This window comes from Urocampus carinirostris, chromosome 3 (assembly GCF_059441175.1).
Source record: "Urocampus carinirostris isolate Australia breed hairy pipefish chromosome 3, RoL_Ucar_1.0, whole genome shotgun sequence".
NCBI classification, from domain to species: Eukaryota; Metazoa; Chordata; class Actinopteri; order Syngnathiformes; family Syngnathidae; genus Urocampus; species Urocampus carinirostris.
In genome coordinates this window covers 64,981,016-65,007,276 of record NC_142351.1, presented here as the reverse complement: position 1 = coordinate 65,007,276, position 26,261 = coordinate 64,981,016, and the positions used below count along the sequence as shown (strand labels likewise).

The following is a 26,261-nucleotide window of genomic DNA, read 5'->3' as shown; positions in this document are numbered from 1 at the left end:
CAAAGAAAAAAAAGGGCAAGCGTAAGATCTCATGAGCATTATTCAAAATTGAACATCCACAGTTTGATACGCTTGCAAAATCATCTCTAAAATGGATTATAATACTCATATAACTGTTTTGAATTACATTTCCATAATTTGATAATGGTGACACGCCTAAGTGTACATCACGTTAAAAAAAAAAAATCCACTGACCTTTTACCATGTCAACAATGTTATTCTTGACATCATCGGTGACAAGCACATCATGCTGAAGCCACATCATGGAGAAAGCCGGGTCCAGGACAGCTGACCTGATGTAGACTGGGTCTGCAAATGGCAGCTCTTCCCCTGATGCAGCTGACAACATCTTCACATTAACGAAGATTCCCCGGAACCGTTTCTTCAAAGAGAATTGCAGGCTATGGATCATGCTTCCCAGGAAGCGCACTTGCGGCTTGAGTCTTTCCAAGTGGTGGTTAAGAGACAATACACAGGGGAGGACAGAGCTAATCGTCACAATCTTCTCTCCCTGAGTAAGATCAGTGGCCTCTGCAAATGGCTGTAGCACATCACAAAGTTCCTTCATCAAGTTCCACTCCCTAATTGAGAAGACCAGCTCACTGTGTCCCGTGTTCTGAACAACACTGCACAAGTCCTGGTGACTGAATGAGAGCACTGCCTTGACTTGTCGGAAAGTTGAATTCCACCGTGTGTTTACAGCAGCGGGTATCCCTCGCTGATCAAACTTCTCCTCAAACGCATCTTTAAAGGTGCTGGATGTATGCAAGAGAGAGCTAAGCTTGGAGCATTTTGCAAAGGAACTGTTCATGATCCGTGCATCCTTGAGACCATCACCAACAGCTAACTGCAGAGTATGCGCAAAGCATTGCTGACGTTTAGGGCTTCCTCTGTTGATTGTGCGGTCCACAGTCTCCCAGTCACCTCTGGAGAGGTCTTCCCACAATTCTTCATCATCCAGATTGTCATCATCGGTTACTTCGTCATCTTGATCCTTCGGAAAACAGACTGAAAATGCTCGCTTCATATTCGCAGCATTATCACAGATTATGAAGTCGAGTTTTTTCCGAATGCCATAATCCTCACACAGGGAATCAAAGGCTTCAGCAATGCGCTCTCCTGTGTGAGATCCCTTGAATCTGCTGCATGCCAGCAGGTATGACTTCAGCATGACTCCTTCTGAGGTTGTTAAGACATGGCCAGTGACTCCCAAAAAGCCGCGCATCCTCCTATCTGACCAAATGTCTATGGTAACCGACACATGGTCTACACCAGCAAGAATCACTTTGATCTTTTCTTGCATGTCTGCAACAAGTGATTCTATTGTTGAAGTTATTGTTCTGCGGCAGATAGGCTGGTATTTGGAGTCGACCACAGACATGAAGTGCCTGAAATGTTTATTTTCCGTCATTGAAAGGGGCATGCTACATCCAATCACAAGATCTGTAACAATAGCATTGGTTATGGACTTCTGTTTGGGATGATTTGCTGAATATGCTTCCAGAGGACGAGACTGGATGAACTGTGATATTGCAGGCTGTGTAGTATCAGTGCAGGCGTTTCTTGTCCTTTCATACTCTGCATATCTGTGAAGCAGATGCAAAAACAAGAATGAGATGTCCTGTATGGTTGGGCAGACATGAAATCATGACATATGGTTAAAAAAACAGTTGTTTGAAACTTTCTGTATTTTTTTTTATCTATCTTCTGGATGATATTACTTAATATCAAATCAACTGTAACTGAAGCTTTTACCACATTTTTTTACTTTTTTATGCTCATAAAGCTGGTATATCTTAACCATGTGATAGTTAATAAATAAAACAATTTATTTAACATTTCCAACCATGAAATCAAAATTTTTAAAGAAAATAATGAGCTAATATTTATTTTTATACTAAAAAGTTACTAAAAAAAAACTACAAAAAAAACTTCCATAATTGTCGACTTAGTGGTCTTAATTATAAGATTGGATTAACATTATTGTCACTATTTGATTTGGAGACTACTGGCATAACTTTTGATCTAGCCTGCACGATTGAGGCGGTTTTAGCGTGATGACGTTGTAGTCTGATTGGTTGTAGCATAGTCCAGTAGTACACAGAGGCATTTGATCAACGCAGCCTCTCGGATGGTTGGCCAGACTAAACTCGTGTGATGAGTTTATCACACGTTTATCACAGTTTATTAATAGTCGCGATAGCCAGGCTTTATTGTTGCACTTTTATTGCACTTTATTGTTGTCAATGTCTACGCATAGGACAGTGTGGAACGTAATTTCGATTCCGTTTTATGTCAAGTACATTTGAAGGAACTGGCAAATAAAACTGACTTTGACTTGACTATGTACGATCAGCATGCCTGTGAAAAAGAGCGGATCCCCCTGCAGCTGCCGCCAACCCCACACTCTCCCCAATCGTGGAAGGTGCCCTTTTGCCAACACTTCCAAATTATATGCAGATTGAGACTATAACATTAAGGCAAAGACACATTTTTCAGGGATGTGATTTTTCCGCTAATTCGCGGAATTCCGCTTTCGCTCCAAAAATAAAATTTTAAAATTTCCGATTCTTTTAAATGGTAAAAAAAACGATTTCGTCTCGACAGCGTTCCATTTTAGTGTTTCCGTAACTGAAATGAAACGTACTTGCGATTGGTTGAAGTCTCCGTGTTGACCAATAAACGCGCTCCTTATAAAGGCGTAGGAGTATGCCATTGTTCATTTCTCACACGTTTTTGCCGAGTGTTTAAAGAAAGATGTCCGAGATCGAACGCAAAGATGCTCCGCGAGTTAAAGAAATTGCTAAGATCGTAAAAAAACAAGTTTCGATCGGACTGGTTAGAGAAGGAATTATCTACAAATGTTGGTGACCCCGACGTGATCCAATGTAGCGAGCAGAGACGGGAGTCGTAAGCGGAGTGTCAAACAAAGGTGCCAACGAAAGCTGCTTTAATGACATTTAAACTGGCGATAACAAAACAAACACGAGAGTGGCTAGAACCGGCCGAATTAAGAGTCCCCCTAGGAACTCGCTAACTAAACAATGGTTCCGTGGGTGAATTATGTACAACCCACTACAGTACTTTCATTTATAGATAACATCTTCTTCTATAACAAAGACATTTATGGTATGTTCTAATATGAGTTACTTTTCATTTGGTCATGATACAATTATTTGTTCATGAAATTTGAACTCTTCAACATGATTTATGTGTTAACTTAGTAATCACATGAGTTAGATATGATGATATTCTCAGTGATAGTTTTTAATAGCAAAGGCAGTCCAATGTTTTTTAATGTGACTGATTTTGAGTTGACTTAAACTGTAATTTTATATGGGATAGTTCAAAATACATTGAAAATGTATGCTGTTGTTTTGTCTATTTCTTTGTCATCTGAGTGCATTGAAAGTACTTAAAAACACGGAAAACCCATGACCTCCGGGGGGCTTCGCCCCACTTCTCCCCCCACCAGGGCACTGCCCTGGACCTAGCTGGGTGCCCGCGGCCCCCAGACCCCCGCCTAATTTTCAGATAATTTCACTTTGGTCAAATCACATCCCTGATTTTTGATCATGTACAGTGCACGTGTCCTTCTCAACTTCACCGCTTAGCCTACCCTATTTTCTCAATTAGACAGCCCGTTTATCCGTAGCTCCTAGCTCAATATGCCTGGCTTGTCTTTTGCGTTACCCGTTGTAGGATAGACGAGGCACTATGAGCACAAATGCATTCGTTTTACTCAAACATACTGCAATGTTTATAAAAGTAAATGAATGAAGCATCATTGACGCAGGTTACGATAACCTCTCGTCTCTGCATAAGAATGTCACAATGATAAACTGAAACCCCCCTGTGCAGCGGCTAAATCGCCCTGCCGCTCACTCTTAGCTAACAACCAAAGAGTAAGCAACTGGACTTTTTAGAGATTGAGCTGTAGATGTTCCTCATGGAAGTTCCTCAAGCTCAAATTAGAAGTCCAGTTGCCTACAACTAAACTGTATGGATAAAATGACCTGGGTGAATGACAATATTCACAGACATTAGCCAACATCCAACTCACCAGATATTAACACATTGACAAACAGATATTAACACTGACAAACACTTACTGGGCAGAATGGCTCTTCAAATGTCGGATGAAATTTGAGGTGGTGGTCTGGCTGTCCGAAATTTTCCCGTTGCAAAATTTGCACTGCGCTGTTCGCCGTTTACCTTCTTCACAGAAGTTTTTGAAGCCAAAAGTTACTACCCTCGGAGCAGACATGCTGACTTCAGGTGGTTGCCGTGGAGGTGTGTGGCGCATGGGCAGAGTGGGCGTGACATGAGAGCGTTTCTCAGCCCGCATCCCGTACTGTAATTGTCAACATTATTTAAATAATGAAATATATATATATATATATGAACACGCAAGTCATTCAAGTCATCGTGGCTCAAGTCAAGTCAAGTCCCGAGTCTTAGATTGCCAAGTCCAAGTCAAGTCACAAGTCATAAAAACAGCGACTCGAGTCGACTCGAGTCCAAGTCACTAAGTCTCAAGTCCCCATGTCTGCTTAATACTAATCGGTAACAGTCCCTTTTTTGTCCTCAGATCCCCCCAAGATCACCTCCATCCGAATGGTGGAGAGAACAGCCACGAAGTTGTCCATTTCCTGGGACGTGTCCCCCCGAACACGTTTCCAACCTCAGCCCTTCCGCTACGAACTCACCTACCGCAAAAAGGTGCTTTGATATTTCAAATCATCTGCATGGATTGTGTGTTTCTATGAATCAAAGTCAAACAAATTGAGATACAGTAGGCCCCCAGAATACCAAATTAATCTGTTCTGTGGTGGGTATCTCAAAGTTCGTGTTAGCTTTTTTAGGAATTACCGACAGAAAGAAAACCAAACAAAGGGATTTGTTATTGACATATACACAATTAAATAGGATGTAAACACATTTTGAGCTACAGCAGACCCCCGGGTATATCTGTTCTTAGGTGGGGCTCCGAAAGTGAAATTGCTCTATAGTAGAGGATAAATGGTAAAATGGTCTGCATTTATATAACCCTTTTCAAGTCAATGAAGACCTCCCAAAGCGCTTTACAATGTGCTTCACACTTACCATTAGCTCCCGAGGTAGAGCGCCCGTCTTGGTATCAAGAGATGGCAGGTTCGGTTCCTGGCTCCTCCGTCTTATATGTCGAAGTGTCCTTGGGCAAGACACTGAATCCCGAATGCCCTCAATAAGCAGGTTGGTGCCTTGCATGGCTGCATGGCCGCTATTGGTGTGTGATAAAAATCTATGCTAATTATCGAATATGTTCTGAACCTACAATGCCCCACGGAAAAACATTAAAATTAATACTACATACTTTTCAATATTAATATATTTGATTGAATGGCATAAATGATTATACATGTAAAGGAAAAATATAATTTTATTTACCATTGGTGTGACTGGACTAGAGCCGGTCGAGTGGAGTAGCGGGAGGATGCAGAAGGGGTAAAAGACTGAGTCAGCGGAGTAAAAATGAAACTTAAAACTTCCACTTTCAAAGTTTGTCATGTCCTCAGAGGATTTCCTTGCTTTAATTGTTTCCTTATCCCTAATAACTTTCCCGTTTGCTGATTGGTAACAGACAAAAATATGCGCTTGTCTTTTTTTTATTCCTCGCTAATTGCAAGCTTTGTTTCAATTGTCAACGTGTTTTAGCTTTTTCCTTTAGCATCACTGCATGTTTTAGGACTGCGTGGGGAAAAAAATACAGTTATACTAACTCGCAAAGTATTTATGAAGCACAAGGTTCCCACTGCCCGAAGATAGCTGGGATGGGCTCCAGCACCCCCGTGACCCTACTAAGCATAAGCGGTGCGGACAATGGATGGACAGTTCTGAATTTAATTTAGAGAAAGGTTTTGCTGAAAGTTGTTTAGCCAATAGCTTATCAGTCTTTTCATGTTGCCAATATACAAACCAATTATAGAGTGACATCTTATATGACGTCAACAAATAGCAGACTGAGACATATGTACACAAAACCTTTTTGTTGATATGGTTAAAATACTGTAACACAGGGAGAAAAATATATCTTATTCCATACTGTTAAGTAGGGATTGACCGATAAAGGTTTTTCAGGGCTGATACCATTACCGATTTTTATTATTAAGAGGAAGCCGATAACTGATATAAATCATTAATAGCTCTCTGAAACCCTTTGTGGTAAATAAATATATTTTTCAACACAGTTAACATCACTAATATTTCACTTTAACCAAAAACTAGGATAAGGGGAGTGGAGGAGAAGAAGAGAGGGAGAGAAAGCCTCGCTTTGGATTTTGGTCGAGGTTTACTGGTGTGCCTACAGTACAATGGTACAGTGCTATGAGTATCTTTAGGAATAGTTTTAAGTTACATATTGTTTTCATTATTTACATGCTATCCTGATTAAAACATGGAAACCTAAGAGTATCTGAACTTTCTAAAGAGAGTTTGGCAGACGGTTTAGGCATAATTGCTACAGCGAATAAAAACATGATACTTTGAGAGTCTAGAGCCAACAACAGTAGTTTTATTGTAAGTGGGATTGTAGTAAAGTAGTGGGAAGAATTCCATCATTTTTACATGGGAAGTTGAGCTGAAGAATTCTTTAAGTACTCTATCTTGGGTGAATTTCATTTACGAAGACTGCTGAGAATGAACGTAAATGTTAACTGCAATTCTGGGATCATTTATTGGTTCCTCCTTGTGGATGCCAAGAGAGCAAAAAGCTGCCTTCGGTTAATGTCTGATTTAAATTATTTTAATAGCACCACAAAATTGGGGTGAAAAACATGGATACACTTCTACAATAAGCTTTTTTTATAATAATCTATTATCTTTTTTATGTTTTATATTAAAAACCTTAAAATAGGCAACATTTTCTGATCCAGCAAATATTTTTTCTGTATAAGAATTTTGTTTCACCCAAAAGGTTCCTAAAATAAATAAGAAAAATAAGTCAAGTTCTAATGTAATATATAATATACTTAATTTTTTTTTTGCAGTTATGCTATGTATTAAGATAGTAAAAAAGTATGAGCAAAATAATCTATCTGTCATAAAATAAGTCTGTCAAAGTTATTTTATAATTATTTTACAAAATACAAGTTGGAAGTAATGAAAAAAAAAGTCAAATTAACAATTTTCTTTTAAAGTACCGTAAATTCCGGACTATAGAGCGCACCTGATTATAAGCGGCACCCACTACATTTTAAGAGGATAACCGCTTTTGTACTTACACAAGGCGCACCTGTATATACAGTAAGCCGCAAGCGCCCACATTAAAACATGTAACACAATCACAAATTTAACCCAAACCCGACTTTGAGTCACACGAATGTAACTGAATATAAAGTACACAGTCCAAAATCTACAGCCGGCAAAATGAACGGAAAATGATACCGATACTTAAGGTTTGATGCTGACCTGCAGAGTCCAGGTCCTTTTGAAAATAATATAAGGAAAAAAAAGTATATTTCCAAAGGTAAGGGTGGGAAAAATATATCCACTATTGTCCGCTGCGTCCACAAACACGTCTCACCTTTACTCCACTTCCCGTCAGCCCCCGTGGTTTTTGCCCCTTCTTTTTGATTCGCCCGTGGAAAACATATCAGAATAAGTCTCTAAAATAAATACATTACAAAAATATACAGTTGCAAATACATATTTCCGTAAATTCCGGACTATAGAGTGCACCTGATTATAAGCCGCACCCACCACATTTTAAGAGGATAACCGCTTTTCTACTTACACAAGCCGCACCTGTACATAAGCCGCATGTGCCCACATTAAAATATGTAACACAATCACAAAATCAACTCAAACCCTACTTTGACTCCCGCGATTTTAACCGAACAGAAAGTACAGAGTTCAAAAACCACAGCCGGCAAAATGAACAGAAAATGATACCGGTACTTAAGATTTGATGCACACCTGCAGAGTCCGGGTCCCGTTAAAAGAAATCCAAGGAAAAAAAGTGTATATTTCCAAAGGTGAGGGTGGGAAAAATATATATCCACTATTGTCTGCCGTGTCCACAAACACTCACCTTTACCGGTCCCCACTTCCCGTCATCCCCCGCGTCTGTTACGCCCCTTCTTTTTAATTGGTCTGTGCAAGACTTATCAGAATAAGTATCCAAAATAAATACAAATAAATATATTACAAAAATATACAGTTGCAAATACATATTATACATGGTTACACATATTTACAAAGAAAGACGGTACACCGAGTTTTCAAAGCTTTAAGAATAATATTATAACTTTCATCCCAAACCGTGCCTGTGAAGGGTAGCAAAATGCTACTAACAACACGCTCGCAATACAGTTAGCGGTTTTGTTAAATAAAATATACCGTACATGTAGAAATCACGGTAAACCGTTCTCATCTTCCTCCCTGTAATTGACGTTATCAAAGTTGTCCTCCTTGAGTATGGGAAAGAGACTTTGTCATATAGACGTCGTCCCACGCTCCCTTATTCAAAAACACACTAGCAGCACGCTCGCAAGGTAAAGTATGCGTGCATTTGCTCTGTTTTTCAATTGCGTTTAGCTTGTAAGCTGCGTCATGTGCCTTGAACTCGAGCGCCGCTGGCGGCTGTTAGAAAAATTACATAAATTGGCCGCATCACTGAATAAGCCGCAGCGTTGAACGTTTGGGAACAAAGTAGCGGCTTATAGTCCGGTATTTACGGTATTCTATTTTTCTAAATTGTTTAGAAATATTAGTGGGGGATACTTAAAATAGGAAAACATTTTCTGATACAGCAAATATTTTACTAAAGATATTAGTTTAAAAGATAGGACAAATAAATGTATATAAATTAATACAAGTTAATAATAATTAAAATAAAGTCAGTCTAATATAATAAGCTAAATCCGATGTCATCGAATATGATTTTATTTTTCAAAAGAATAAAACATTGAAAGGGCTATACAAATAAATGTGATGTGGCTTGCCCTGTCATGTAGGAAAAAAGGGTTCACTGACAAAATTTAACACAAATTTTGTAAATATATTAACGTTACCATCCCAAATTCCTCAATCATTTTGCAGTACTTCGTGCTTTCCATTTTGATTGAATTTCATAACAAACATTTTGCTGTCAAGTCCTTTTACAGTCATTTGGCTTCAAACTGGTTGGGTTAGATATTGGCACCACTACTCCTTGTTAGCAAGTAAATTTTGAACCAAGGTTTAACTCAATCCTGACCACCAAAAAGAAAGGAGTTTCACTCAATGTAGTTAATACATCCATAACCACATATTCCTATTGTAACTTGATTTAATGGCTCCTGAGACACATCAGTTATTACATTTTATTACCTTGAAACAGGTCACTGGAGACCCGAACACAGCATAAGGCTTATAAAGGAAAACGTCTGTTTGACATTTATTGCCGTCAAAGGCATTGAATGTGAGAAATGGTTAAGGTCTTACCTGAAATTTTTCGTCTTCCCCTCAGGACGACAACCTGGACGTGACCACCTACACGGTTTTGATCCTAGAGAAAAGCTCGGTGCAGATCAGCGATCTGTCCCCGAGCACGGCCTACCTGTTCCGGGTGCAGGCCATAGGCACAGATGGCACTCCCGGAGGTTCCAGCGTGGAGGAACAGTTTGAAACCTCGTCTTCAGGTAAGAATCAGAATTGGAATTAGATTTACAAGTGGAATGAACTTTATTGTCATTGATCACAACGAGAATACCCTATTTTTCGGACTATAAGGCGCACTTGACTATAAAGCGCACTTGACTATAAAGTGCACTTGAGAATTTCGGGTACATTTTCGGTTTGAGGTGCACTAATAAAATAAAGATAATCTTTTATTGATGATACATTACCCAACACCTATAGATTACTTTCTGTGTATGTAAACAAGTATTGACGCTGTGCATGCATTCTTGTAGCAGAAGGGCAGAATTCATGTCAGTAATAGCAGCCCATTGACACAAAAAGATCATGGATAGGAACATCTCAAATAGCGAAAAGTATGTGCTAGCAGCAAGATAGGAACTTTACTATTCTCAACTAAGTAAGTTACAAAAAAAACGTTATTCTGATCGGCACTGGATTTCTTACATTGAAGGTACTGGAAACATAGAAAAAATGGCCTTTAAAGTGCATAATGCGATTCAAATTAGTAATTTAAAATGTGTACGAACGCTGCAAGGGTTCGATTCCTGTTGCATCCAAGGTTTTGCGATTACTGTGAGCGACATTTTCGACTGATCAATCATTGCGTAAAACCTCTTTCTTTAGGTAATAAAGAATGTGCATTTTACAAGAATAAACAGGGTAACCTTTTAATAAATATTCCTTTTTTTGGGCAGAACCACTGACCCAAACCAACCCCGGTCTGATTTTCGGCGTCCCGGTGGCAGGGGCCGCCATTCTGTTTGCTTTGGTCCTGGTGGTTTTCCTGCACCGACGGTGAGTTGGCTTTTTTCATCCTACCTCAGATGACCTTTGCATTCAATATGCTATCACCTCTTAATTTCTCACTCGCTTTTGTCGCCGTCTTTATGGGAACAAAAGCAAATGTCTCATGCTCATTGGTTCTTCAGTTGTTGAGATAGGGGTGCTAGAAAGTTTTCAAGGTTTCGAAAGTGCTTAATTTAGGTTGAAGTGCTTGAAAATGCTTGAAGTTGTTGCCATGTTTCTTGGCAGTCTGACTCAATAGAACACACATTAAATCCAGAATAATGAAACAAGTCTTCTTAAAAAGGCTGCGACACTGCTCCCTAGTGGCTTTGCCATTGCATTCCTTCAGCGTTTCTGACGTTTAGCATTCAAGTAAGTTGATAACTTACTATACAGGAAATGGGCACCGCAAACACAGACATCGTAATGATATCCTCAGTCCAGTCAGTTATAACGATGCCTTGCAGCCACTGGCTCCTATGGTGCTTTTGAAAAAGCCTGTTTTCTCTTGGAAATATCCCAAAATAAATGTGTTCCTTAAGACTGCGATTTGTGCACCTGTACACACAACAGCAGAGATTTTTTTTGGGGGGGGGATTGTGACTCTAAAAACGCAGCTCACCATACAAATCTTTCCTGGCTCTATTCCATCTTGTACTCCTACTTCCGCAGTTTTGGGTCAACAATGCTCACGCATCCTGAGAATGTATCCAGGGGCCAATCATCCGCCCTGATATTTGGGAGTTTGACGGTTATCGGCATTTTTATTTATTTGACGAGCCAATTCTTAGAGCTCAGATGCAGCCGAGCCTCACCCACTCTTCCCTTTCTCTATCTCGGACGCTACCCACCACGCACCTTCTGATTGGATAATATCCTAGGGGCGGAGCCACTGAAGTAGGAAGAATAACGTTAGAGCAGGGGTCAGCAACTTATGCCACGCGTGCCACTGCTGGCACAGTTAACCAGTGGCACGCGAGCGCGCGACACAGTGATAATGATTTTTTTTTTTTAAATGCGCATTTTTACCTGAAATTTAGACATTTTCATTGCGCGCTTTCATTGTTTAGCGGCTTTACGGTGAGCGCGTGCCTGCGAGGTGCCTTGCAGAGGAGGAGAGATCTGTTTTAACCCTCCCACAGAAATACCGGCGCGCGATAAATGAACGAATCACGACAGCCAAATCATGACGGCTCCTCGAGCGGAAAAATCTCGTTCTTTCCCGCCAGCGTGGACAGACGAATGGGGTTTCATGCAAAAAATGACCGTGCTGCTTGTGCATTATGCCTTGAGAGCGTTGTACCTCGTACGTCAAGTGTTAAACGTCATCACGAGACGAAACATGAACATGAATTCAAGGACAAATCCGACTCCCCTTCAAAATCCGACTCCCCTTCAAAATCCTCCCACCCTCGCGTGAACGCCCATTCTGCTGCGCCCCGACAAAAGCGATCGCATTCTATCTATCTATTTACCTTGGTCATATCCCTCAAGAGGGGTGACAGCAAGACAGCACATACAATAACAAAGAAAATAAAAGGGAAAAAATAGCAAAAAACCACACACAACATTTTTTGGACCATGGCCAACCCAATTGCCCAAACACCCAAACAAGTTAGGCACCTCGGCACCTTAGTTAGTCATGCTTTCGTCCCTCCAGATGAAACGGGACACCAGAAAGCGGCCATGTCACTTGGGTCAGGGTGACGCAACACACTCTTTTGTTTAACAGCAGGGCCCGACAGCTTTCACTGGTTTACCCCTGCCGCATCATACGAGTGCCCAGCCCATCCTTAAGAATGCGTCCACAATCCCACTTTCCTTTCACAACACCTCTCCACTCCTTTCTATCACCAACAAGAGCTCTAGCTTCCATTATATTTAGACCTCTTTGCGAGCTAATTGAAACAATTAAGCGATCGTAGTCCATATAACGTGTTTAATAAAATAATAAAGCGCGATTGTATTCTACAAAATGCGTTTGTTAACGCTGAAGAAAAAGTCACCAACACCGGAGATGAATCAATGTACGCTATGATATCCATGATCACAACTAATAGTCTTTTATGTGAATGAAACCCTGGTTGCATTGGATCCCGCGGTGTTAACAAATTTTTTTGTTTTGTTTTTCTTCATTTAAAATCGGACTTCCCTGCCTATACTGTTTGCAAAGTAAGACACACTTTAAACGTATTATATTTTTTTGGTTTTGGGATCCAACTACAGAGGAATACCTCCACTTTGTGATGTGCTACTGAATAGGTGTTCGACAAATGTAGTTCGTTTTATTACTACTATTATTATTATCAATAATAGTAATATTATGAGAAACTTTCTGAAGCTCTTCAAAATCATTGTGCGTACATATTTATGTCACAGAAGGTTACCCTAGAAGTCAAAAGTCTACATCTCAAACAGGGTCCGTATTAGCAGGGGAGTCAGGTAAAAATGCCTTCCAACCCCCTAGAAGGGCCTGGTGGTACTAATGGTTTCTAAGTCTTGAATTTTTGAGCTGAAACGTCCTCAGACCCACTCGTCAATCCTCTGCATGAGCATCGTTAGTCCTGATCAAAGAAAGCCTTTGTGAAAAAGCACCATTGATAGAGGTTTTATTTTATTTGATGAGGAAGCACAATATATCAGCTCCCCCTCCACCCACCCCGGTCTTCATCTTGGAATTTTACAACAATCAAGGTGATGAAACGTTTTGCGGATTTGTGAAACATTTAGAGCAGTATATGGGTTTTATTTGAACTGTTAAAAATACAGGTTTCAAAAGAGTATCTAATTACAATAATCACTCGTTTAACGCAGTCGTTGAGTTTCAAAAAAGAAACTGATTGGCAAGATCTGTGTAGGAAAAACCTTTATTTTATTTTTACAATTCTTTTCCAATTAAATACTTTATTCTACATTGAAATAAGAGAACAACTCATTTTTACAGCATTTGTTTAACAAATAAAAGTACTGTAGGACTTATTTTATTTATTTTTTGAATTTTTACAAATAACTACAATACCATCAATAAGTAATAAGAGGGGGGAGACTCTTTAACCAATCAGAATGCAAAACACAATGCGCGGTAAAACATAAACCACGTTATTGCGATTATTGTATCAGAAATGTTTGAGCTTTTTTTTTAGATATAATTTATGTTTCATAAATAGTTAATGCCTAAAAATGAACAATAAACACCAACCATAGCACACATATCAGCCCTCATCTCATCTCATTAGCTGCACCGCTTATCCTCAGTAGGGTCGCGGGGGTGCTGGAGCCCATCCCAGCAATCATCGGGCAGTGGGCAGGGGACACCCTGAACTGGTTGCCAGCCAATCGCAGGGCACACAGGGACTCGCTCTCTCATTTACACCTAGGGACAGTTTGGACCAGCCAATCCACCTAAAATGCATGTCTTTGGAATGTGGGAGGAAACCGGAGTACCCGGAGGAAACCCACGCAAGCACGGGGAGAACATACAAACTCCGCACAGTAAGTCCGGTAGCTGGATTTGAACCCACACAGGAGGTTCCCAAGACCTTAGAACTGTACCGCACACGCGCCAAACACTGCCCCACCGTGCTGCCCCATATCATCCCTAACAAATGATAATAATGATTTTGTGCACTATGATACAGAAAAGATTTACAATTTGAAATTTTGTAAAAAAAAATGTTTTATCCTTTAAAAAAACATTTTTCAACTATTATATTGCAAGATTCTGACAATATTATGTTATTTTTACCCCTTGTGCAGATGTTTCCCCTTTGTGATATTATAGAGATCTGAGGGTTTTTTTTTTTTTTTTTTGCCTTTGATTTTGTAAGAAAATATATACATAGTTTTTTTTCCCCAACATATTGTTATTGATGGACAGAAATGAAAATTTTGGGCCAAAGAAGTGAAACACTTGGCCAAAGAAACGCAATTATTTTTTGTTTGTTTATTATCTAATTTTTCTCACGTTTGACACGTTATCTTAACGTCACTCTTTCGTAAACATTTTTTCAGTTTTCTTTTTTTTTTCGGACTAAACTAAAAATGCCAAACAAAACGAAACGTAAAAAATGTGTTGCATTCTACCTAAAATGGAATCCCAGTAGTCCAAAATGTGTTAGTATGTAACCATTAGCTGAAGTCCAGGGAACTGCAGACAAATTTGGACCGTAAACTTTCAAGAAAACTTCTTGTTGGTAAAAACTTCTCCATGATTTTCCCGTGCAAAAATTAAAAATAAGAGGTTGTTTGATGCACAAACTGGCCCCTAAGAGAAAGCTAGGCTTGCACGGCTCGCCTGACTTTACATATGACGTCATCACAACATCGTGTTTTTTCAGAAATTTTTTAATGCCTTTCTCTTTCTTTCTACACTTTTGGTCATTTTCAGCCGAAATGTTTTCTGGTGCCCAAAATTCATTGCATTCCTACCGAAAAATGCCTCACAAAACATGGGTGTTGGCAGATAAATATTAGCCAAAGTCTGTGTAACTTCTTGTAAAAATGTGGAAGGTGAGAAACACACGACATTTTCTAGCTGGTTAAAACATTGCAGAGCTCCCATTTTAACTTCTATCTTCTTACTTCTCGGGTGCAAAATGAAATATAAGCTGTCACTTCACACACAAACTCGCCCCTGGGTGAAAGCTAGCTTCACATGGCTCACCTCACCTTATAAGTAACGCCATTACAACATTGTTCTTTTTATAGCCTTTCTTCAGTTTTATTTTTTTCATTTGGCCAAAACAGAAAATGCAGTTGTGGGTTTTTTTCGCCCTAAATGTTTCCACGGCCGAAAATAAAGTGCATCCCAGCTAATTCTGTTTTTTATTTTTTTTTATTTTGCCTTCTTAGACTCTTAGTCAATAAAACACAAACAAGAGTAATTTACCCCTAAAAAATGATGTTTGTGTTATTCAGGAAAAGAAACTCTCACACTAGACAAGGACCAGAAGATGCCTACTTCTCCAGCTCAGGTGCCTAAAAAAAGTTATTTTTCGTCCCCTAACTTTAACCATCTCATGATCGTTTTGTGGTCGGACTTTGTAGAGCAACTAAAACCGCTAAAGACATACGTGGACCCACACACCTACGAGGACCCCAACACGGCCGTCCTAAAGTTTGCGACCGAAATCCATCCCAGCCACATCAGCAAACAGAAAGTCATCGGAGCCGGTGAGTGACGTTGCAGTCCACAGCTGGAGCTGTTTACACAACACCTTTCTGAAACCCATTCCGGGTTTTTAAACCGTTTTTTTTAAGTTGTAAATAATTTTGGAGTTTTTTGTATGATTTCAAACAGGCTTGCTATAATTTTTATTTTTATTTTATTTATTTTAGGGTTATGATATCATTTTTTTACGATTTTTTTGCCCCTGTATGTAATTTCATTTAGTTTTTCTTTTCTTTTCGAAAAAAAATAATTTTTGTATTTTATTTTTTTCTTCAAACAGTTCAGGTTTTTTTTGGTCTTGATCTTATTTTCCTTAAACATAATCCATCCATCCATTATCTGCGCCGCCTATGCTCAGTAGGGTCGCGGGAGTGCCTGTATCTTCGGGCTGTGGGCACGGGACAACCTAAACTACAATATTAACCTAAACCTAAATACAGGGATCAGAATTTTCCGCGGATCCGCGGATTTCCGCTGTTTTTGAGCCCCAAAGGTCATTCCCGTAAATCGTCTAAATTCGATGTGAAAATATTTTGGGGGGGTGAGGTATGATACTTGACTGTTTCATCACCCCAAGTTAGCATTTAGACCATTGGTCGATAGGTTCGCTGATAACCAATCAGCGGAGCTTTTGTTCAGAGGATTGGCTTTCTCAAACATGGCGCTCCTTCCGGTCTTTTCAAACGGTGAAATGAGTGTTGGAAAAAGTAAATATGAAAATACTAAGAAAAGAAGACGAGGCTTTTGTCTCAGAGATTGATAAAACAAGAATAAATTTAAGTGGTCATGGCTGGAGAAGACTGTCACAGTAAACGTTAAAATCGGCGCAAAGATCGAGGAAGTTACAGAAACTTTGAGCCAGGTCATCGCAAAGTGTGATGTTCCAGGGAAAGCAAAGTGTTTATACTGTGTCGATCTGATCAATTATGGTACGCGAGGTTGTGTGGCACTGATCGATCATGCTAAAATGAACAAGCACAAAGCAAAAATAGCTTGCCGGCGATCAAATTATGCACTCGGATCCGCATTTAAAATCGGCAGTGAAACTAACAGTAACAGCACCGGTTCAACATTATTGGCCGTTTCAAATCCTTTCACTTCAATACTAGCAGCAGTCAACCACTGGTTCCCCTGTGTGACAGAAAATCCCAATCTGAGGAATTTATAAATCTATTTATTTATGAAATGATTTTATCTTTTGTGTTTATACAATATTTAGAACATGATAAACAAAATTTAAAATTTGTTATAAACATGATTAAAATAAATTATTTTGTATCACTATGATCATGTTCAATATTACAAATGCTTTTAATGTCAATATATTATTATTTTTTTAATTTATACATATATATATATATATATATATATATATATATATATATATATATATATATATACATGGTTTCTGTTTTGTTGGATTTAATTCATTCTAGTGCAATTTTCACATAGCAAATAAGATAAATGCTGTTGACTTCAGGGGGGCTTCGCCCCCGTGAGCCCCCCACCGGGCTCCGCCCTGGACCTGGCCGGGGCCTGCGGCCCCTGGACCCTGGCTATTTCAGCTGAAAATGAAAATCTCCATTCTGATCCCTGTAAATATAATTTGTTTGAAAAAAATATGGTAATATTTTTGTTCTTTACAAAATGTACGTTTCCTCCCCATTTTAGTTTTTATTAGTTTTGATTTTGTTCCTCTGTGAATTTAATTGTTGTTCACTGTTATATTTTTTTTTATATCGTTTGGTATGAAAACACTCAGTATACTGTACAATAAGACAATAAAGCCATAAAATCCCCTCCTTCATCCCTACCTGACAGTCAGAAACACCTAATTCAGATACACAGTATGGTTCAAAATCATTAAAAACAAAACAAAAAAATAGACATAAAATTTGGTTATGGCAGGCACAATTATGGGGAATCAGTTGGTAATGACATTCTTTTAAAAATTATTTTAAAACATAATGCACTTATTTGATTTGATTAAAAACATGTTTCTTTTATTTCAGTTTTTGAGGAAGGGATGTTTGTTTTCATTTATGATAATGATACATCGGCACTTCCTGAATCTCCCACGCTTGATATGTTTATTTGAGCCCATCCCCCACTCGGTTGGTAACTGCTCCTTCCCCGACGTCCCCACCGCAGACCACCCGCCGCTTAAAAAAACACTCAACGTTGAACACACCTCAATGGGAGTGCCCTGGGCCAAATGGCCACACGCTTTTCTTTATTTCTCCTGTAAAAGAATCCACCGCAAGAGAAGGGATACAATTTCACAGCGCACTTTCATCTTGACTTTACTTTTGTATTAGTGATGGGAATTCGGGCTCTTTTTAGAAAACCGTCTCTTTCGGCTCCCAAACGGCTCTTCAGGTATTTTTGGTAATTTAACTGATTTATAGGTTCGTACAGGTGCTTGAAATCTTTGAATAGGCTTTATTTTAATGTGTTTTCAAGCATTGAAAAGTGCTTGAATTTTGGGTGTAGCTCTTGTAAATGTTTGAAATTGTTGTTGAAATTGTTTCACATGTCCGCTTAACCCTCGTGGCATGCAGGTACATATTATGTGCATCTTTGAAGTAAACACCCGGTAGCTTTAATAATAAACCTGACATGAATGTTTTTGGGAATGTGGGAAGAAACCAAAGTGCCTGGAGGAAACCCACTCAGGCACGGGGAGAACATGCAAACTCCACATGGCTGCGGTACCTGGACTTGAACCCTGAACATTAGCAAAGTGGGGTTGCGCGCTATCCACACAGCCGCCGTGCTGCTTGTCCGTGAATAACCCTTGACTATTTTGTGACCGGCAGGAGAATTTGGCGAGGTTTACCGCGGGATCCTGAAAGGGCCAGGCAAGAAAGAAGTGGCGGTGGCCATCAAAACGCTGAAGCCGGGTTACTCTGAGAAACAGAGGCAGGACTTCTTGGGCGAGGCGTCCATCATGGGACAGTTCTCGCACCAGAACATCATCCGTTTGGAAGGGGTGGTCACCAAATGTAAGGAATTATTTCAAATCCAGTTGAAACCCCGGGATACAACATTAATCCGTTACGAGGTGGGCATCGTAAGGTGAAAGTATCGTATGGCCGAGGATAAAAACCTATGCTAATTAGCTAAAGTGTTCCTAATCCCCGGTAGCCCAGATAAAAACATTTAGATTTTACATACATATTAAACATTAGTAACTAAGTAGTTTATAGTAAGTAATACGTCTTTGTAATATACATGCCTATGATAAATAACCTTATAAATCAATATACATGTGTAGGAACATTTACATTTGATTTACCTTGGGTGTGACTTGACTTAAACTGGTACAGTGGAGTTCGTAGGTGGGTGCACATTGGGGAGCAGGGGTTGGGGCTGCAGATTAAAATCCAAACTGCTTTTATAAGATTCAATTTGCTATGTTTGAAGACTTTCAATTGTTTACGGGCATATTTGATCATTGCAAGCTTTGTTTTCATGGTTATTATGTTTTTGCTGAAATGCAAGTCTTGGGACCTGCAGCTAATAAATACAGTACAAAAAATACCGTTTTTTTTATATCACTAACAAAGTCTTTGCAAAGCACACAATGTTCTAAACAGAACGAAAGGAGAGAAAGGCATTGTGGAAAACTTCTGAAAAACCGCAAAAATGTGTAAAACAAAATAGATTAATCACAGTAGATTTGATTTAAAACAGGTTTTAAATATTCCACTTGCTAGGATTCAAGACTTTGTAACTTCCTCACCTCCTTATTCTTAATTTATGTCCTTACCATCAAATGTTTACTGGGAATATTCCTTAGCTAGTATAACGATGCATGTGCCTTCTTTGTTTTTAATAATTGAAAGTTTTGTTTTAATGGTAATCATGTTTTTGTTTTTAATAATTGAAAGTTTTGTTTTCATGGTAATCATGTTTTTTCTTTTCCCTTTGGCATCTTATTGACCCGCAGCTGATAAGTAGAGTACAAAAAATACTGTATTTTAATGCACTTTGTCAAGTCTTTGCAAAGCACACAGTGTTCTAATCTAACTGAAAAGAGATAAAGGCATTGTGGGAAACTACAAAAACACTTCAGAAATGTGTAAAAACAAAATATCTAAATCAAGGCAAATTTGAATTAAAACTGATTTTAAGATTTCACTTTCAATAAGTATCATGCTGTTTGAAAATTTCCTTGCTTTGATTTCCTGTTTTTTTAATCAGTCCAGATCATTGATTGGTTAGCAGGGTAGCAACTTAGCAAGTGTAGCCTTGTTAATATTTTTTAATAAACAAAGCTGTTTCTATAGTTATCAAGCTTTTGCTTCTCTTTTGAGAATTACTGCAAGTCCTGGGACCTGTAGCTAATAAATGCTGTCCAAAAAAGTGTTTTATCGCAAAGTATCACCCGATTCTAAATTGAATTTGATAAAAGGCATAGGTAAGTTGGGCCAGTCGCAAACCGGCATCTTAATGATGCCATGACGCAAACCAATAACAGACCAGCATCTTCGATGACGTTGACAAATACCAAGCCTATTTTAAACGTGTAGAGCACAAACCTCGCAGTCGTATGCACGGACACCACAAAGTTGTAGTTCTGTGGTGAAAATGGTCATGAGTGGCTTAAAGAACATCGATTTCCACATTTAAATGTGGAAAATATCGTAAAGTAGTGTGTTTAATCCCATTTTTAATAACTAACGCGGTAATAACTCAATAAGATACGAATAATATGATTACTCTTTATTAAAAAAAAACAAATCAATTCATGGGCTTCATGGACATAAACATTATCTATTCAAGTGTTGATAATTGTTTTTAGGCAATGAATTAAAAGAATAGAATGAGACTTTATTAGTCTATTAAACAAATGTATTAGTCCATCTTTTAAGTGTTTCATTTTACAGGAAATACAACAAACTAAACTCAAATGTATGTGTTTTTTTAGCTAGCTATCATGCTTCATTTTTAGCTTTGTAACTAGCTGTCTTCCTACCTCTAGCTATTTAGCAAGCTATCTAGCGAGCTTTTTGACCATTTTTGCATGCTACCTAACATTTTACCTTTTTTGCTAGTTATCAAGCTTAGTATTGGCATCATTTCTCGCTAACTATCTAGCTTTTCAAGCTTTATATCTAGCTATTTGGTTGGTACTATTTTACCTAGCTGTATTGTTACCTGTTTACCTTTCTATCTTTCGATTGTTGCATGCTACAAATTAAAAATCCTGACATTTTTGCTAGTTATCAAGCTATATTTTGCCCTCCTTTCTAGCTAGCTATGTACTTATTTACTCTTAACTAGCTATATATCTCCCATTTAGCTTTTTAGCAAGCCAACTAGCTAAGTTGCTATTTTAGAAATGTATATCAGAGTGGTTGCCCCTTGCGCTAATTAGTAACAAAAAGTAGATAGACGCTTGACAAGGGTTGCAGACCTCACTGTACTGTCTCACCTGTTGATGCTGTTTTTGGAAAAAAAAACAAAAACCTTTCTTTGTGCAGTCAAACACGCCATGATTGTGACAGAATACATGGAGAATGGAGCACTGGACAGATATCTCAGGGTGAGTTAATACAAATCTAGGGAAAAGGTATGTTGGATGTTACACACAACATACACCCACGCTATCATTGACTACGTTTACATGCAGGGAATAATCCAACTATCAGGATTCAGACTTTTGGAGGAATCCAACAAAGTGTTTACGTACCTAAAGACCAGGCTTGGAGAATCCGTTTAATGGGGTCACGTAATCAATAAAATATCCCCAAATTTGTAATTGTATTTTGTTACATTTGCATGAAAAATAAGTAATCAAATAATTGGTATATTTTTTATATATAAGGATTACTTTGTAGAATAATCATTTTATTTAATTTTTATTTAAAAGCATTTTTATGTTGCACACTACAGGGGATAAAATTGATATCGGTCTGAAATAGTTTTAACTCTTTTTATTATTTTTTTCTCTTACTCTTTCTCTCTGAATAAAATAAAACATATCTTACTATCTTATTTGCCATGTGAAAGTGAACGTTTGATTTTTGCTCAATACAATAATAATACGTGGTTAAAATGCGAGCACTTTATGGTTGGACTACAAGCAACTACCTTATCTTGGTTACCTTTATTTCTTTGTCAAGGTTACATTGTTCATTTATCTTAAACAAAATTTAGTAATTCTATTATGTTTATTGTGTCTTTTTCGTATATTTGGTGTCAGAGTAATCCAAAAGTCATCGAAAGTAATCAAGTTACATTACTGCAATGTTATGGTATTCGAATCACGTTACTGATTACATTTTTCAAGAGGTTGTTGCCATGTTTCACATGTCTGCTTAACCCTCGTGGCATGCAGGTACATATTATGTAACTGTATCATATTATTAAAGTAACCATGCCAACCCTGCTAAATGAAAAATCCCAAATACAAATCTTAGAAGTACTGTGATTGTTTGCACAAAAAGCATGCTTTGTTTCTGCGTCCCGACTTAATACAAGTTGTGCTGGTACATTGCTAGTAAGAAGCATAGACTTACAACATGTATGGATGGATACAACTGTGGCATTTTTGCCATTGGGGCAGAAAACACAATGGAAATTTCCCGTACAAATCAACCTAGGCCTGAGGCTTTTTAGTGAGTAATCCAGGGGTTATGAAATGGATTAACCGTTAAAACGGAAGGAATATCATACCTTTTTTTTTCTTTCTCAGGATCGTGACGGCGAAATTCCCTCCTTCCAGCTGGTGGGCATGCTGCGTGGCATCGCGGCAGGCATGAAGTACCTCTCGGACATGAGCTACGTGCATCGCGACCTGGCCGCCCGCAACATCCTGGTCAACAACTCTCTGGAGTGCAAAGTATCAGACTTCGGCTTGTCTCGAGTGCTGGAAGATGAACCTGAGGGGACCTACACCACCAGTGTGAGTTTACTTAGGCCGGTTTGGCTAGGAGAAGGTACTCAACAGTCAGTCGGGTTAGGGGAAATTTGCCATGTCATGGACAAAATCGTGATGCATCTTAAAAAAAGAAAAGAAAAAGAAAGTATATATCTTGCTTATGTATTTTAAAAATTATGTTTGTATTTTATTTCTCTCTGCTAGTTTTGAAAATATGTTAATGCCGATGTCATTGCCCTCATTTTTACTACACTGTTGTTATTACAATTTTGGCAGGTCTCCGACCTTGTAAATATTTGCCTGTTCAACTTTATAGTCCCTTCATAGTCCCTTAACGTATTTCTGTCTAAAATGCACTGCACTTTATCCATTATCCCTTTTCGAATGTTGCTGAGATAAGGTGACGGCAGAGCATTTTTAAATGGTTTGGGCCTTTGAAGCATGCCAGTGTGGTCCACTGTAAACGAACTGCACTGTTTGCCACAATCACTTATCTCTTGTGGACCATTGCTAATAGCAGGGGGCAACAGAACAATTATTTTTCTCAAGCCAGTCCTCTAAAGCTTGCCTAAAATGAACTGCACTGGTATGGCTGCAATCCATTATCCTTGGTCAACTGTTGGTGAGAGCAGAAGCTGAGAGAGCAAATTTGTGTCATGCTTGGTAGCTCTTTTTTCCCATTCTTTCTGCCTAGAATGACCTGAACTTATGTGGCCATGATCCATTATCCCCAAACCCATATTGCTGGGAGCAATGACCCGGAATGGATGAATGGATGCTGTTCTTATGCACAATTGTGGCTGTGATCCATTATCTCTGGTCGACAATTGCTGAGCGCTAGGGCAAAAAATATTGGAACAAAAAGATTAATCAAATGTTTCATAGTCTGAATTGTTCCCCCTGTATTAGCAAATCGTGAGGTACAGAAAGGTTCCCTCTTTTACTCTACAACATCTGGATGAATCTGGCATATTCCTTTTCAATTCATTAGGGAGGAAAAATCCCCATCCGGTGGACTGCACCCGAAGCGATCGCGTACAGAAAGTTCACGTCAGCGAGCGATGTTTGGAGCTTCGGTATTGTTATGTGGGAGGTGATGGCCTTTGGAGAAAGGCCCTACTGGGACATGAGCAATCACGAGGTAAGATTTTTGCCATCGCTTTTAACTGGCGCCAACCGAGTCCTCAACCGAGCTGGTGTGCAGGTGATGAAGGCCATCAACGAGGCGTTCAGGCTCCCGGCCCCGATGGATTGCCCCTCTGCTGTGTATCAGCTCATGTTGCAGTGTTGGCTCCAAGACCGTTCCAAAAGGCCTCGATTTGGCGATATCGTTAGCCTCCTGGATAAACTTCTGCGGTGTCCCGATTCTCTCAAGGCCATTGCTGATTTTGACCCACGGTAAGCTTTAATCACATATTCCTGCTCCCTCCGTCTCACAGTTACCGTTGCCCTTCTCAGCTCTGTGGAACTCATTACCACATGACCTCCGAAATTCTGCTACCCTGTCCATCTTCAGATCCGGACTCAAAACCCATCTCTTCTGACTTGCCTACCCCTAAAAAACTGGCTGAAATCCCCCCCCCAAGTAGCTAAAATGCTCCAAAAATGAGAGGTTTTGGTACCCGTAGTTGACGCTGACGCCGTTGTTTCTTTTTTTGAGGATTTCGATCAGTGATTTTTTTCGACAACCGATCGTTGCTGCCCTATTGAATATGAAATTCCACACTTCCTCTTCTGACTCGCATTCATTTTTGATGTAATTGTTCCTGCAGCGTGTCCATCCGCCTGCCCAGTGTCAGCGGTTCAGACGGCTCCCCCTTCAGGTCGGTGCCGGAGTGGCTGGAATCCATCAAGATGAGCCAGTACAGCGACAACTTCAGCTGCGCCGGCATCGTCAGCATGGATCAAGTCCTGCAGATGAAGAACGAGTAAGTTCAGATATCTTTTATAGCCCCAGTGTGTATTATATAGGTATAGAAATACTTAATACACGATCAATTTAAATAATAAGCAAAACACATGTACTCCCAAACATGATATTTTAAAGACTGGTAGGTTCAGGAATTTGTAATGATACTACACAACTTAAAGAAGCTGACATGTTTGGCTGCCGTCTTACAACTACGAAGCCGGAATGACCATTTTCCAAAGAGAGCTTGTCCTAGTAGAGCTTTTAGCACTTAACTACCACTAACTGCACACAGCTGAGCCCTGCGTGTGATAGTCACTAAGTTCCCTCATTCAGGCATTTGGTGATTTTTTTTTTATGGTTTCTTTCTCTAGCCACTCATTTTAGCCTTTCAGCTGCAGACTATGGCGGGCCACCAGTCGCTATTGTTATTGTTAGCCTTATGTAAAGAAAGCATGCATTCCACTGCTGGTCATACAATCGAACGTTGACGATTTTTTTGTGATTGAAGTATATACCACCATTTTTTTCCACCTATTCCTTCTCTAGTCGCCCATGTCAGACACTTAGCTGGAGGTAATGGCTTGCTGCAAGCGGTTATTGTTACTCTTAGGTGCTCCTGCTTGGTCCGTCTGTTTCACACCTGGTCATACAAGTGAACCTGGCTGATATCTGTGATTCAGACAATTTGTTTCACTGTTTCCTTCTGTTGCCCCTAATGTTAACCACTTGACTGGGGGCAATGGCTTGCTGCTAGCTTCTATTGTTATTATTAGCTGCTTGTGTAAACAAAGCTTGGTTTTAATTTATTTTTCCTTCAGTGTCACCTTCCAGAGCTCGTAATTCAAGAGTACAATGCTGATAGTAAATGTATTTTTGTGGTATTTACTATGCCTTTTGGTCCTTCTCCAAAAATACTTTTTTTTCTTATGGGAGCAATGATATAACTCTTTTCACGTATTGAGCGTTTTCACATTTCATAAAATTTGCAACTAGGTTTTTAGCAAATCTGTTGGGGTCACTATTGAGACGTTTGTCATAAAACTACATTTTAAAAATATTGCTAATTTTCCCAACTTGTGTCTTTCCATTGTGAATTTCTTGTGGGGGTTAAGTCAGGACTTGTCAAATTCTTGATGAAAAAAGTACCATGAAAAGACGCTGCTTTTTTTAAGTCACGTCACTTTTCTTTTTCTCATCCCCTTTCCCACCGCGCAATTGCAAACCCTCAAATAGTCACTTTTGGCTGCTTGGTCCACAATGATTGTTGTGGCTTTTTTTCAAAAATTCTGAAAGAAATAAAAGGTGTAAGAAGAGTTAAGTTATCTCCTGGCATGTGTGGAGACACTTAGAAAGCAGCAATTGAAGAAAATTGCCCAAACATTTGGAGAAAAGGCTTAGTCAAGCACATCATTTCTGCCGGTTTAGGACAAATGATGAGGCCCAGGGCTTTTTTCCTTGTGGGGAGGTGGCCAAAAGGGAAGCCGCAAGTGGCATTTTCCCTGCCCCGCCCCGCCTTTGGCCGATTCGCTGCAATTGGGGCAGAGTGGGAAGCAGATGACAAAACTGCTTTCAACTGTTAATAGCGGAGAACGGTGCGATTGTGCGGCTCCATCTGCAAACACTCGCGAGGCCACCGGCAGCCAAGTGAATCCTTGTTAAATCATTAAAGCCGCTAATGAAGGCTTCCACTTGAGTGTCATCCTTTCATTTTGTAACTGTTAACCCGCTCCACATGCGTGTTTAATGACTATAAGTCACGGGAGCGTGAAAAGTGTAAAGCTTCGGGAGTCCTTTTTTTACAGACCAGTTGGAGATGTAATTAGTTACGTATATATTGGATG

General features: G+C 39.3%; 2 protein-coding genes across 4 annotated transcripts in view; one reads left to right on the top strand and one right to left on the bottom strand.

Moving 5' to 3' along the window:
• The window catches only part of LOC148370476 (zinc finger BED domain-containing protein 4-like), a 214,916-nt gene that overhangs the window by 751 nt on the left and 187,904 nt on the right, over positions 1-26,261 (bottom strand). Inside the window, exons 2-3 of one of the 2 annotated variants that reach the window (XM_088333001.1) lie at positions 4,113-4,552; positions 196-1,586 (exon numbers count right to left, since the gene is read on the bottom strand). In XM_088333001.1, the coding sequence (XP_088189127.1) occupies positions 196-1,586; positions 4,113-4,348 (1,627 nt within the window). In that variant the 5' untranslated portion in view covers positions 4,349-4,552. Of the gene's footprint in view, positions 1-195; positions 1,587-2,647; positions 2,790-4,112; positions 4,553-26,261 lie in introns of those variants that run through there. The other variant, XM_088333002.1, reaches the window with a different exon arrangement.
• Positions 1-26,261, top strand: part of epha2b (eph receptor A2 b) — a 95,688-nt gene that overhangs the window by 60,891 nt on the left and 8,536 nt on the right. Inside the window, exons 6-16 of one of the 2 annotated variants that reach the window (XM_088332997.1) lie at positions 4,592-4,722; positions 9,491-9,662; positions 10,359-10,458; positions 15,367-15,422; positions 15,496-15,621; positions 18,439-18,624; positions 21,109-21,170; positions 22,323-22,532; positions 23,500-23,649; positions 23,713-23,906; positions 24,281-24,436. In XM_088332997.1, coding sequence (XP_088189123.1) covers positions 4,592-4,722; positions 9,491-9,662; positions 10,359-10,458; positions 15,367-15,422; positions 15,496-15,621; positions 18,439-18,624; positions 21,109-21,170; positions 22,323-22,532; positions 23,500-23,649; positions 23,713-23,906; positions 24,281-24,436 — 1,543 coding nt within the window. Of the gene's footprint in view, positions 1-4,591; positions 4,723-9,490; positions 9,663-10,358; positions 10,459-15,366; positions 15,423-15,495; positions 15,622-18,438; positions 18,625-21,108; positions 21,171-22,322; positions 22,533-23,499; positions 23,907-24,280; positions 24,437-26,261 lie in introns of both variants that reach the window. The other variant, XM_088332996.1, reaches the window with a different exon arrangement.